The following is a 16,039-nucleotide window of genomic DNA, read 5'->3' as shown; positions in this document are numbered from 1 at the left end:
GTAGGGAAAAATGCAAGCAACCTCCTTGTGATATCACAAATCAGCAAATTACCCCCTTATGAGAAAACAAATAGCGATTTATCTCCTTATATTTTTTAAAATACAACAATTTACCCCCTCATGATTTTTAAAATATAGCAATTTACCTCCCTGTATAACGAGGTAAATAGCTTTATTTTAAAAAGTATAAAGGGGTGAATTATTATAATTTTTTCATAGGGGAGTAATGTGCTCATTTTCAGTATCACAGGGGGATAAATTGCTATTCACCCTATTATTTTATAATAAATAACAACTCAAACTTATCTAATATTAGAGGGTTCATAAGGTCTACCCCAGATTGAATTCTGTAGCAAGATCCAACTATGTATAATTGACCTAAAAATTTCAAGAAATATATATATTTTTCAATTAAGAAATAAAAAAAAAGTAAGTTGAAATGTGGGCAGATAATGACATGATTTTATATGAAACTTTTTATATTTTACATATATATATATATATAGTATCAAAATTTCAAATACTTCATTACAAAATTTGCTGACTAAATCTAAGTAGAAAAGTGCTCAGATTTTCCATTTCCAAACCCCAATATATGTGGCTCTGATTGCTGCCTTTTTCAGCCACCTTCTTCTTCTTCTTTTTTTCAACAAATTAATATCGGTATAAAATACGGACGAATTTAAAAATAAAATAATTATACTTATATAACAAATCACACTGTCATAATATTTGGAAATAAATAAAATAAGTAGGAGGATTGATATATAAAAAAAATGTATAATTTTGAAAAAAAATTATAAAATTTGAAGGTTGGGCGGGGCCACGAGTTTTCTAAGACGTGTCTGTAATATTAAATGTAATAAAATATATAAACCAATCACAAAATCTTGTGTGCAACGTTTTCATGTGTTTGCACATTCTTTTCTTCCTATAAAAAAAATGACATGTGTTTCTCTCTTAATGGAATAAGTTGAAATTTTCAGGTTTCTTCTTCTTCTTGTTCTTTCTTTTTTTTTTTTAATTCTTCTTTTGATTATTAAAAATTAAAACTTATACAAAGTGAAATTAATTAATACAGACAATATATATATATATATATACAAACCCTTTTCATTTAAAGGATAATCTATTAAATAAGAAGTTTTTATATTAAATTTTAAATAAAAGGGATAAAGAAATTGTTAAATTAATGCACTGATATATATATACAACAAAAATAAAAAAAGAGTTAGACGAAAATAAAAATTAATTATGATATTAGTTAATTAATTCATTGATAGACAATCTTGCAAGTTTTGCATTTATATGTCTTTAACGACAAAGGTTTTCTTGTTTGATTTTCCAAACACCAAACACTTATATAAAAAGTAGTTAATTATTTGCAAAATATATTAAAAAATATCTAGAAAATTCAGATTGGATCAAGTCGAATTAATTATATAGCAAGTGATATATATATATATATATATATATATTTGAATAGTACATTAATAATATGATGAAATTTTTTTTATTTAAATCAGGTTTGCCCGAACAAAAATAATAACAAAGCAAGCGTAATACACTTGTCATATAATTAATTCCTGAACTGTACACTAATTAGTAAAAAGAAGTGTATTGCACTTACTATATAATTAATTCAAATTCAATCCAATTAATTGGGTTAGAATTTTTTCTAATATGAAAACCACATTTAAGTTTGGCTAAATTCGATTTTGATTAGATTTTATTTAAAATATTTCATTGATTTGATTTTATTTAAAAGATTTCATAACGAGTGTAGATTTTCTTACCATGATGATGGCTTTAATGTTGTCCCTCGTGAGTTTGATGGAACTCTGCAAATCCTCAGCCTCCGAAACCTTAGCCTCATCGTCATCACTGTAAAAAGCCAACAACTCATCCACCATGTCAGTATCTCGGGCCTCACCGGATCCAACTTCGGGCTTTCTTCTCTGCATGTGATCATCAATAATGCTGTCTATAAATCCATCAAGCGAAGCCCGGGCTTTGGCCAGCCTGCTGTTCAGCCCCTGAGGATCCATCCACCCCAACCATGGAATGAAGTCCGCAATGTTAAATGCTCCAAACAGCTTCGAGAACTCCTGCAAAATCTTGATGAAATCATCTTGGCCCTCATGGGAGCTCGACCCAAACGCAGCCCGGTAAATTATGTTCCTCGTCAGCCCGAACACCAGCTCCCCGATGTTCACAGCCGTGCCAGTGCTCATAGCCACGGTCCTGACCATGTCGTCCACCTCGTCCCTGACCGAGTCCCAGGACTCAGCCCGTTTACGGCTAAAGAGCTTCATGACGCATAGCTTGCGCATTTGGCGCCAGAAGGGCCCGTAATGGGCGAAAGCCATGTCGGCCCGATCATAGGTTAAGTAACGTATAGCGACAGTTGCGGGCCGGTTGGAGAATATGTTGTCTTGGAGTTGTAGTACCTCTCGGGCCACATCGGGCTTCGACACCGCCACCATGTGGAGGGAGCCAATGCCGAGGTGGAGAATGCCACCGTATTGTTTGGCCAAGTTGGCCAATCCCCGGTGGGTCAATTGGTCAATCATTCCCATGTTGCCAATAACGGGCCACCCTCTCGGCCCAGGAGGATAGGGTTTACGTCGAAATCTTGATAGAACAAACAAGAAAAGTAAAGAGATAATGAAGAAGATCAACAAGGGTTTAGCCTCAAGAGCTTGGAGAAGATGAGCAATCATCATCTTCTTCTCCATGATGATATTTATTTAGTCTTTTTTCAAGAATTGTTGCTAAAATTCTTGCAACTTTAATTTTGGGCAACAACAAATGATAGTAAGGTGGGAAAAGGTGCAACTCCAATGTTGTTGCTAAGTCTTTGATGGACATATGAGGGCTTTATATAAAAGTTCAAAAAGAGCAGCGTTCATGCTCCATCCACAATTTCACACACGCACGCACGCACTATGTGAGGGGAGTATATTAATAAAACACACATGGATATTTTTAAAAATAATTGTATTTACATCATTGATCTATCATTTATTTACACAAATCACTCCTATCTTTTACATAATCATAAAAGCCACCACAAATGGTTAAAAAAAAAATAGGGGTAGTTTAATTTGTGCAATCATAATGACGTTCTTGAGGAGCATATATTGTAATTTTTCAAAAACATGGGTGATCTGTGCAAATCTTCAAAACGTAGGAGCGATTTATGTAAATAGACCTTAATTAGGGGGTACAGGTGTAAAAATCATCCTTTTTTCCAGTTCAAACATCAACCATCAGTATATGTCAATCTTTAATATCAAATATGTATAATTAATTAATAATTACTATCACAATAGATCAACAATTACTATTAAAATAGATTAATATACACACATAGATGAAGCTCGAACCTATAAACTCTTTAATTCCGTTAATTAAAATAGGCCTCGTTGGAACACATTGATCTTCTTGGATCATCTCATATTTTTTAATAATAAAATGTTGGTCGAATAGGTATATATATATATATATATATGTGTGTGTGTGTGTGTGTGTGTGTGTGTGTGTGTGTGTGTTTGTGTGTGTGTGTGTGTGTGTGTGTGTGTGTGTGTGTGTGTGTGTGTGTGTGTGTGTGTTTAGGTTGGAAATAAGGTGGGAAGTGTTTATCTCGTCAATGTAGATTAGAATCAAGGTAGGCCCCAATATGGAGTATGAATGTTGTAAGGCTTATCTCTAGTGTTTGAAATAGTTATATATATATATATATATATATATATATATATAAAATTAATAGAAAAAAATACAAGCAACCCCTTGTGATATCATAAATAAGCAAATTACCCCTTATGAAAAAATAAATAGCGAGTTACCTCCCTGTATTTTTTAAAATACAATAATTTACCCTCCTATGATCTTTAAAATGAAGCAATTTACCTTCCTATGATATCATAAATGAGCAAATTACCCCCTTATAAAAAAATAAATAGCGAGTTACCTCCCTGTATTTTTTAAAATACAATAATTTACCCTCCTATAATTTTTAAAATGAAGCAATTTACCTCCCTATATAAGGAGGTAAATTGCTTCATTTTAAAAAGTATAAGGGGGTAAATTACTATATTTTCATAGGGGAGTAACGTTCCTTTTAAATATGATATTTTCTACGAGAAGTATGATATTTTTTGGCAAATATTTGTTGCAACGAAAACAAAAATTATTTAAAATAGCATTAGTCAAAGAATGTTTTGATGTAACCAATCAAACATTGAGAAACAAAATAATATATTGTCTCTAAATTAGATGTAAAGAGGTATAATTTTTTTTAATTATTATGTCAAAGTTATTAAGTTAGATTGGAAAGATATATATATATATTTAAAAATAAGCTCAAATATAACAATATGTATAACATTTAATTATTTAAAAAAGTAAGTATATAACTTAATTAGTTAGATATGTTGGGATATTAATTATTATGTTGCCCCTAAAAAAGGAAAAAAAAATGACTTAGCTTTTTTGTGCATAATATTTAAATTAAACATTAATAGTACTTTCTGTTCATGCTTGGAGAGATTTATATTACAAATAGGAATAAATCAGGATAAATTATATTATGACCCCTTAAAATTAAGTTTAAATTACATAAACACCCCATACTTTTTACAAAATTACAATAATACTATTTAATATTGTAGTAGTGAAATTACGTCAACTTCCCTTAGAATACGTTACACTAACGTTCTTAAAAAAATGTATTTATAATTTTATAAAAAAATAAAAAGTATTTATATATTTAATGTAACCTTAAACAATGTGAACATAATATATCTTAAATCTATGGTTCTAGATGTCTCAACTTTCCTACGACTCGACAACGGTTCAACCATTTTTGTTTTTTATTATTTTGTTGCGTGGGTGTTTCTTTCTTACATTAATTCTAATATATTTTGGGGGTGGGTTTTATGAGAAAAGTTCAAATTGAAACATAGGATAAGATCGAAGTTTCAATAGAATATTGTCTCTCGATAGTACATTGATGTTCGAATAATAATAATAATAATAATAAAAAACAGGTTAGAACCTCATCTAGTTTTTTAATTTAATTATTAAATTTTGAGGTATTTTCTTACCTAAATTGTTTATATATTTACGTATCAGATTGAACATCAATACTTGTCACTATCCCAAAAGTTATAGGTGTTTGTAACAAGAATACGTAATAATTAAATAAAATTATACTTTTAGTCCTATATGACAGGGGATTCAACACTTTTAGTCTTTTGGTTTATAAGATTTTTAAATGATCCCTAAATTAAAAAAACTCGACGCGTTTAGCCCTCTATTTTATAGGACTTTCAAAATGGTCCCAAATTGAAAAAATTCGATAGATTTAATCTATGCTTTATGGAATTTATAGAACTGAATGTGTCAATCTTTTTTTAATTTTGGGACCCTTTTTAAAATTCTGTAAAACAGAATACTAAAAGTGCTAAACTTCCTATCCTGTGGGACTAAAAGTATAATTTTACCGTAATTATTACCACACAGGTAAAAAATTATCTTATGACAACCATCAAGATATATGTTATTATTACATATATATTATAGACCAATGTCAATCAATTTAAATTAGTTTATCCTATTATTAAAACAAAAACATAGTATAACAATGTTACACCAAGAAGTCAATTCAAAGTATTGAAATTTTTCACCAAAAAATTGATTTCTTTGGAATAGTCCATAATTCAAGTGTTGTATAGATGCAAGAAAACAAGAAAAAGTCATATATTATGTCGAAATAAAAAATACCCATCAAAATAAAATCACTAAATAGCAAATATATCCCCTAGGGCTTCAACTAGGGTAAATTATATTGGCTTATGTTTAATTACACGTATAGCCCTTATTTTTTATAAAATTACAAATACGACCCTTCTTGAATAGTTATAATTATAAGTACATCCTCTATTCAGTGGTGAAATTTTAATTACATAAACATCTCTTAAGATTATAGTCTCAATTATAAGTACATGTTCTATTCAGTTTGGTAAGGTATATTACACTAACACCCTCCTCAGGGGTTGAATATGTAATTTTACAAATATATATATATATATATATATGTATAATTTACCCTTGAATTGTTGTGACTGGAAAATTATATGATGATACTTAATTTTGTGTCTAATCAACAACAACAAAAAAAAAAAAAGTGTGATGTGATGAAATTGACTAGATGTTGCTTCTTGTTCACCTAATTATGTGAAAACTCATAGATAATTAAACCATGAATATACTTAATTAATTACTATAGGGCTAGTTTTTGTTTTTAAATTATTTTTGAGAAAAGAATTTAAACTTAGTGTGGTAAATTTGAGGTTTTAAAATTTATAAATTTAATTTATCTCTATGAATTAATTAGTATATACATTAATATAATATAAAAATAATAAATAAATATACATAAAATACGACAAATATACGTCTAGTAGAACTTGAACCCAGAACCTGAAATTGTCTATGGAACCTCAGTCTTAATCACTAAGCTAACAGTAGCGTTTGCAAACGCTTATTTTAAGTGCTTATCAATTTATTGTTAAGAAATAAGCTGAAAAGTGTGTTATTGTTTTACAATTTTTGCTTTTGAACAACTTTAATTGAGTTGATTTAAATTAAAAGTTATAAATTTCAATTTCTAACTTTTTTTTTTGGGGTAAATGTAAGTTTCATTAATAAAACAAGATCGTACAGTACAACAGTACTCAATTGGTGGTTTCTCACTCGACAGGCCAAAGGATACGCCATAACCTATATAACGCACATGAACTAATAGAAGAGATAAATTTACTCTGATAATCCTCTGTCTAATATCTTCCACAATAATGATGGATATGATATTCGGTGGTCGTTACGTATGCTCAAAGCATCTCAAATTCCGTTCCCTTCAAATGTGGTAAATGCAAGCAGCTAGGAGTGCACGATAAGCCAAGTTAATGATATGTTTTCCTCTCCATTTCCTTGCAGCCCACTCAACGTCCCGTGACCACTCTCTATTAGGTCATTCAAACCGAACAATCCATCGAATCGCTATCAAACATCTTCTGAATTCCGAACTTTTAATCATCGCTTTGTTTTTTGGGGGAACTGACAACTTATTTCCATTATAAAAAAGGAAAAATTACTGCAAATACCCCTAAAAACATAACTGGTAATAAGGTGTTTGTTTGGCCGTAGGATTTGTGCAGATAAGTTTGCTTTTTCCATCAATTTTTGCTCTCTCCCAAACAGAAGTAAACAAATGACATTTTAGATGCAAAATGTCTCTTGTTTGTTTAGAGTCTTTTTCTTAGTTTTGACCCTCCAACCATTGACAATATCATCTTACCTTCAAGAATTTGGCTCCCAACCCCCCAAAAATTAAAGGGTTAATTACGCTTAAACCCCCTCTAAGACATGAAATTACACTTTTTTTGAAAAAAAAAATTAAAATTATACTTATACCCCTTTCAAAAGTTCACTATTTACACCTAACCCCATTTTGTTACGAGTTGGACAAAAAACAGCAGACGTTAGAGAAAAATTACATAAATTTTCAATCTTACTCCTCATCTAACAATTTCATTTAATATTTTTGTACTTATGAGGAAAAAAATAATAATAATATTAACCTCACTTCATATACATATATATTATATCGATCCCCCTATAAGTATAAAAATATATATGAGAATGTAAAATGAGAGACAAAATTAAAATTTTAAGTGATTTTTTTTTTTTTGTTAACGTCAGCATTTTATTGTCCAAACTCTGACAAAAGAATGTAAAGTCTAAATGGGTATAAGTGTAATTTTAAATCTTTTTTGATGAAAAATGTAATTATATATTTTTAGAAGGGGTGTAAGTTTAATTTACACAAAAATAAGAAAAAACAAAATAAAGAAGGAAAAAATCATAATTTCTTTTTACTAATGATTAACACATGATAATTTACTATTAAATATAATGATTAATACTTAACTCCCACGGTGTGATTAGCAGTAATCTTTGCGTGTAATCTCAGATGCCTAATTTGCAGTATTATTGACTTGACCTGGTAAATAAGTAGCCCCCCTCCACCAGTCTAATAGGAAAAAATATTAATAAAACATAATTACCTAATTAATTATTATTTATTTGATTAGTTTACTCTAATCCATTGAAAAATCACTGTCAATTGGTTTCGAGTTGATGAGGACAAGAGCTTACACATTAGGATGTGAAAATGAAAATGCAACCAATGACTACAACACCTTCATGTAGTTCACCAACAATTTAATTTCAGGACAACGGGTCAGTTTAATTGATGAAATTGAGGTATTATGACAAACTCTATTAATGTGGGAATGTTGGTTTTACTGTAATAGTATTTATCGGCATAATTTATACAAGGTTATCGTACTAATTTTATTGGGTAATTCTGCACTAATAATACGTAATCTAATTTTATCAAGAATAATCTTAGCCACTGCTGACGGGTCTCGATCCAATTGCTGAAATTTTCTCCTATTGCACTCCTGCCAAATGTGATATACTATAGATGCTAAAAGGTTGCGATAGGCGGCATTAATCACGTGTGTTCCCCGCCATTTTCGCGCAGTGATCATTATATCAATCATCCATCCTCTGTTTGTCCATGAAAACTGGACATCCCTACGTAAGATTCAAATACACTGTGTTGAATAAGGGCACGAAAATAGCAAGTGTTGGTGATTCTCCAGTGTACCCATCGAGCAAAGAACACAATCTCCATTAAAATGTTGTAACCATGGACGATCCATCGTCGAGAGTCGTTCATTGATTTGTAATTTCCCCCAACATTTATTTTTTTTTTTCAATCTCAACAAATTAACTGAAATATTGGAGTATTTTTATTGAGGCTCACCCAACGAACCTAACGATCGCTTTCCTTGTCTAGTCCCCAAAACACATGATTCGGGACATACTCGAAACCATCTCGAACGCCAACCCAAATTAAATTTAAGTTTAGTCAGATCGAATCAATCACTCTAGCTATATGGTCGATTACCCTCTTTAAAATATACAACAATCACATTAATAATATATTACATTGATTTTTTGTACAATTAATTTAGGTTGGACCAAAATTCTATTTAAATTAGAATTAAAATAGTGATACAAATATTGATACGTTTGAAACTCTACTTCATTGGACTTGTCTCAATTGGTTCGCTCCTACTAATTATACGTAATGTGTACTCCTCACGTAGGGCTGACAATGAGTCAGATTTTTCTTTTAGTAATTTATTTTCTTTGAATAAATAGTTTAATTTAATGTGTTTAATTTGTCGTACTAATATATAAAATAGGATTAAATACATATTCGGTCCTCTAATTTAGGTTATTTAGTGTGTAGGTCCTTTAACTTTCTAGAGTAGCATTTCGATTCTACATCTTTTTAATTTTTACGATTTTAATCCCTTTCCGGAGTTCATATTTCTAACTGGAAAAATGCATGTGCATCCACGTGACTTTTTAGAATTGGGGAACTGTTTTTATTGGTTCATTTTTTTTAGTATTTTTGTCTTTTAGCTTTTTAAAATAGCAGTTTGGTCCTATATCTTTTTAGTTTTTGCGATTCCAATCATTTTTTCACTGGATTTGAATCTTCTCACTATTGGATGTGAACTCCGGTAAAAAAAAAAGAACAAAAATTACGAAAATTAAAAAGATGTAAGACCAAAATACTATCCTACAAAGTTAAAGGACGACAATGTCAAATAACTTAAAATAAAAAAAAAAGTATTTAATCCTATAAAATATTGCAGCAATAACCATTTTAATTATGATATTAAAATTGGGTAATCTGAACAAGTCAAATTGATAATGAAAGTTAATATAAAAATAAACCCAACATATAACATTCCACTCTTTTAGGTGGGAATTACCATATTTTGACCATGTAAATGTGTTGTGTAATGAATTTGACCACTAAAAATAGCATATTTACATGGATTTGTTGGGGGGTGAAATTAGGGTTTTATTATATATATAGTTTATGGTTGGAAAGATGGAAAGATTAGTCAATGGTGGTGATAATCAACCTGAGATCAGCATTATCCAATTTGGCCCTAATTTGATCCGTACACAACAAGAGAAGAGCAATTATCACTTCAATTTGCTGGAAAGCAAACATGATGATTATTTTATTATAATGTAATAATGGGTTTCATAATTTGGAAAATAATAATTATTTTGTAAAAAATTATCACTATAAAAATAAGTTTGAAAAAATTGAGCATAAAATTTGATGATATTGTCACGCGTCTTTAGCAATTATAAATATAGAGTTTGAATGACTTACAAGACTTGTTTTCCCAAACGAGCTACTTTATACGACAAAATTGTGAGCTCAATGGAGGCCGACAATAACTGTTTGAGCGAAAATTCACCAGTCCCGAGTCACGTTGCATCATTTTGCATATTATAAGTATGAAACCATGTTTTTGGCCCACGCCTCTCATCCAAGAGGTTGATGGTATTGCTATGTATTTCACATTGGTTGTAAATAAAAAACTTTATTGGCTTATAAGCCCAACTCCAGTATTTCTTTTACCTAGCGAGACATCTTTTCAAGACAAAATCATGAGTTTTATATGAAGTTAGAGTAGACAATACTTTACACATCAAGATAGCGAATGCATCACACGCCACATCATTTGGCCTCGTCGGTCAGGATTAGGTCAAATGCCCATCCTATGTGGCTTGTGTGGCGCTGATGATGTTACTTGTGAGTCCCACATTGATTATAAACAAGGATTTTGAGTGACATATAAGGCCCAAAAATTGTGATGAACATATAAATTCAAAGCAGACAATAACTCATGCAATATCATCGATCACCTAGCACGCCACATCATTTATTACGCCATCTCTGGGAACACAACCATGTGCCCATCTCGAGCCCCCTGTCTGAGAGCTAATGACATCATCCCGTGCACAATATCGATATCAAGCTAAAGTGGGTAATACATCGCATAACAAAACACTTTCATATCATACACAACATCATTTAATCTGTAAAAATGAGGTCACTTTCATATCATACACAACATCATTTAATCTGTAAAAATGAGGTCATGTGCGTGTCAAATACCTCATCTCTAGGAGGCTAACATTGATGCCTCGGATTCTACATAGGATGCAAGCATGGAGTTTGAGTGGCCATGTAATAGGCTCCAATGACGTTGCACCGCTATTATTTTTGTCCTAAATTACAAATAATAACTTGAAAATGGAAAAATAAATATATAACCCATTTCAATTTATTGTTGCGACTTAAAAACTCCTAACAAAATAATTCTTTTGCTAAATTTGACCATTGAAGCACAATTGGATGATGACATTATTAGTACTATTATTATTAAAGAAATAAAAAAGTGTTGACTTGTCCAAAACAAAGGTGTTGAATTCCAAGGTATTGACAACCAAGTCCAAGACTTGTTCATTCAAGTTTTGGTGGATTTTTGCTGCACGCGTGTGGCAAAAATTATGTCCAACAACCCACCCCGTATGAAATCGTCAACTCCATGGACCGATCAACCCCATCACAATCTAATTATACTCATAAGTCTATCCAAAAATTTCCAAGATGCCCAACACATAAATTCAACCTAAGAAGCATTCACACAACATATTCTATATATGTACTAATCAGAAATGTCCAGAAACTGACAATTAAGGGCAACCAGTATTATTGTCAAATCTACAACTCGAAAAAGGCAAGCCTCCAAAAAAATCAAATTACTAAGGCAATATTACATTGTTTTAATCTCTTGTTTCTTTACGTGATGCTAAATACGGTAGCTCTATGGGGTAGATACGTAATTTCTCCAGTTCGTTGTAAATGCTTCCCTAGATCTATGATGATCCAGGTCGAGGTTCTCTGTAATCTAGAGCTTACTTCAAGGGTGATTGGTAATGATCTGGCAGTGATCCGGAGTATGAATCTGACGAGTATTTTAAGTTGGACTAGTGATGATTGGCCTATACACAGAAATTGTTGGACTATTTGAGTTGGTAAGGGGCTGCAGTGTGAGATCTCTCTACTGAGTACGATTTGATAGTAATAAATGCATACCAATAACATAGATTTTCAAAGTATTTATAGGGACTTGTGTGTCAGAATCCGTAGAGGCTACGTGTTAAAAAAAGCAATCCTTCCATGAGTGCCAAATCAATAACTATTCAAATAGATCATCACCCGACACGACCTGCTAAAACACACACGGAACTTCGAAGTAATTGAATTTTTCTTTCTTTTTTTTTTCTTTGAGGGTATTTTGGCCTTGTTGTTGTTCAATATATTTTCCTTATCACATGAAAGTTTATATATTTTTTTTATTTGAAATTATACTATTGGAGTAATATATATTATACGTATATAAATAATTTATAATTGTATATTATAATATTTATAAAATATAATTATATATGTAAAATTAAATCTAAAGTATCAGTATGTAAAATTAAGATCCAATTGTTAAAGATATATATATATATATATAAAGTGGCGCATGTGTTAAGCCACTCGCATGAGGGAGTATTTTGCTCTCATTTTGGACTTTCAAGGAAGGAAATTAAATTGGTGTTTTTATGATTCACGAGACGACTAACTTACCTATTTTTTATATCGTAAGTAGGTAAATTATAATTTACTTTTTATTTTTAATTAATAACAATTTGATGCACAACTTTTCTGACTAATTAGTCATAATGTCATAGTTATGGATAATACTGAGATTAATTGTGAATGTGAAACAATTGATGAATTAAGTGTAGTATAGTCTCAAAGATTTCAACCTCCATAATTATTACTACAATTGTTTTTCTTCAGACAAGAAAGACAGAGCCGCCGCCACTCACCACTCCAGCACTGTAGTTTGGACATGGCCAGATAATTTCTGGAATGGGCTGCCCTTTATTAAGTTACATAAAATATATAATTATTTTGTTTTTACACTACCCAAAAAAAAATTATTTCTTATATTATAAATGATCGATAAATTAAAAATTATGGTAAATCAATATTATTGGCCACGGATCAGATAAAATCAATACGAAAATTTAAATTTTTTAATCACGATTGATCGATATTTGTCATGATTTTAATTATGATTAAAACATTTGTCATGAATTTTGGATAATTCGCTTGCAAAAACAACAGCTGAATAATCGTCTCAGAGTCATGGTTCATCAGTAGCAGCATGATTCTTTATATTTACTCTTTTTCTTTTTTTAACACCTGAAGGTGGGGGAAGCTTTTCGGGGTCCTCGTCCCTTCTTCATTGAAATTTAATTAACGATCATCGCTACTTCATTACTGCAACAAAATCATAAACGGAGGAGTACTACTCCTTTCCATTTTAACAATTTCTTCTAGCGACATTATGTTTTGTGTTTCTGCTGGCATCTTCTTATGATTCGCCTTGTTCGAATTCTTGGACCACAAGAGTTACTCCTTTGTTTCGTCACTCGATTTTGTCAATTTTTACTCTTGTTGTATTATTTTAAAGAAAAATCGGACGAGGAAATTAACGAATCGGGCAATAATTAAAAAATCAGGAGCGTACTAATAATTTTTCAAACAGTAAGAAAAATATTGATAATTATGACATAAATTTGAAAAGAGATGGTTGTAACTGAGGCAGAGACTGAAATTGAAACCAGAAAGAATAAGATGATATGTGCAGTGAGTCTTATCGGGTTTGTAGGGACGAAGACATGAAGCAATCAGTTCAGACATAATCAACTTCCTAATTAGTGTTAATCAGTAAGCATTATTACAGCATTAATTAAAGTGAAAAGTTAGAAACAATGAATTAATAATTATAATGATGATGAAATGAAATCATCAAACGCGCTCTTGAGCTTCTCTCTGACGAAGAACAAGTTGTTCAACATCAACCCTAGAAAAGAAAACAAATATATATATATATATATATGCTCCAAAAGTGGGTTCAACAGATAATGTCATAATGCTCATCCTAAGTTTAGTGCATTCTTACTTCACCTTATTGTCACTCTGACCTCACCAACAACAATCCCATCACCATTTTCATACCCTCACAATATGATCAGGTTGTTATTATTTTTTATTTTTTATATATTTAATTATTTTTTATGAATTTAATTCTGAATATTTTATATTCGATTCTTTTTTTAGCGAATTTAGTGTTATTTTGATAATTTTAATTTCGTTATGAGTAAATACTCCAATAAGAAAGGGATCGAAACTTTCAAGATAGAATTACATTTATAAAAAAAAATTAAATATATAAATGAAATAAATTACAAGATATAATTCTTCTACAATTTATTTTGGCAATGAATGATACGAATTTAGATGGGGGGGGGGGGAATGGGACATTAAAGATATTTAAATATTAATTATTACAAGAATTGCTATTTTTAAGAAAATTGGAAATTGAGGATATTTTCCGGTGATATTTTGCAGCAAAAGATGTCTCGTTATGGCAGCATTTTAAATTATTTTCTTTCATTATCAAAATGAATTTCAAGAGGATAAAAAGTTGTCATTCCCGTACTTACACCACTAAAATTATAATTTTATCGAATTCTAAATGTTCTGGAAATTATCAAAATTTTATTAGCGGTTATTTTGCATATTCTTTTTGATTTTTTTTTCGATGTTAGGGGTTTTTTAACATTTAAGATTGGTATTTCTAATCTCGTAATTTAGGTTATTAGAATTTTTATTTTTTAATTTTTTATAGTAGAATTTCGATCCTATATTTTAAAATTTTCGTGATTTTAGTTCTTTCATCACTAGAGTTTGGCCTTCTCGTTTGAAAAATGCATGTATTTTTCGCGCGACAATTTAAAATTAGAATTTTTGTATCTTGCTATTTGCTCATTTTTTTTGCCGTCATTTTTATCTTTTAATAAATTTTTCATTATAGCATTTTAAGTATGCATTTTTTTAATTTTCGTGATTTTAGTCTTATTTTCGCAAGAGTTCACCTACCGGCACCTTTCTCACGGTGGAGTTAAACTCGGATGAACAAAAAGATTGAAATTTTGAAAAATAAAAAGATACAGGGCCTAAATGTTACCCTAAAAAGTTAAAGAACGAAAACACCAAATGATGTAAATTACGACACCAAAAGTACATTTAATCCATTAGAATTTTGGAAGAGTAAATTGCATTAAATTCAATTAACTTAATTAATATATCTCCCTTTCAATTTAATAAAAAGTTCAATGGTGTGTATATATAGATATATATAAGGGAAAAATATTATTTTAGTCCTCTACGTATGTTTAATTTTAATTTTAGTCTGATAACTATGTCCATTTTTTTTTTGGTCCAGTAACTTACAAAATTGCTTACTTTTAGTACTCTGGCAGATTTTCGGACAATTTTATCCCTATGCAACTTTTGAAAGGTAATTTTAGTCCATATGCACTCATAGGGATAAAATTGACCGAAAATTTACCAGAGAACTAAAAAGTAAGCAATTTCGTAAGTTACTGGACCTAAATAAAAATGGATATAATTATCGGGCTAAAATTAAAATTAGGCATACTTAACGGACTAAAATAATACTTTTCCCTATATATAATAGTAACATAATTAATATATAATGCTCTAATCATCATTGTACAAATCCATTTTTGCTTTTGTGGAGAGAGAGCTAATTTCGGTGCACTCAATTGAATCCAAGTTGGTAGTATGCCACTATTCCACTATATATATATATATATATATATATATGTATGTGTATGTATCTATCTATGTATTTTTATTTAAATATATATATATATATGCTTTTTTAATCATGAAAAATCTTGAAAAGCACTTATGGTATTGGAACCTGTCATTTTTCAAATGGGAAGGTTTTTCAATATTTTCCAACTTTTCATCACTAATTATTTAGTACAGAATCTTTATTTTCTAATTTAAATAGAAAAGAATATAAGAATAGGTCAAAACATCATAAATATATATATATATATACATATATATATATAATTGTATTAT

The 16,039-nt window shown here is 30.2% G+C and overlaps 1 protein-coding gene across 1 annotated transcript in view; it reads right to left on the bottom strand.

The window, feature by feature from the left end:
• Window positions 1-2,856, bottom strand: part of LOC105171102 (cytochrome P450 84A1-like) — a 4,304-nt gene extending 1,448 nt beyond the window's left edge. Inside the window, exon 1 of the mRNA XM_011092117.2 lies at window positions 1,797-2,856. Coding sequence (XP_011090419.1) covers window positions 1,797-2,738 — 942 coding nt within the window. The 5' untranslated portion in view covers window positions 2,739-2,856. The remainder of the gene's footprint in view (window positions 1-1,796) is intronic.

This window comes from Sesamum indicum, linkage group LG9 (assembly GCF_000512975.1).
Source record: "Sesamum indicum cultivar Zhongzhi No. 13 linkage group LG9, S_indicum_v1.0, whole genome shotgun sequence".
NCBI lineage: Eukaryota > Viridiplantae > Streptophyta > Magnoliopsida > Lamiales > Pedaliaceae > Sesamum > Sesamum indicum.
The sequence above is the reverse complement of the archived record's forward strand: the minus strand, read 5'-3'. Positions and strand labels throughout refer to the sequence as shown.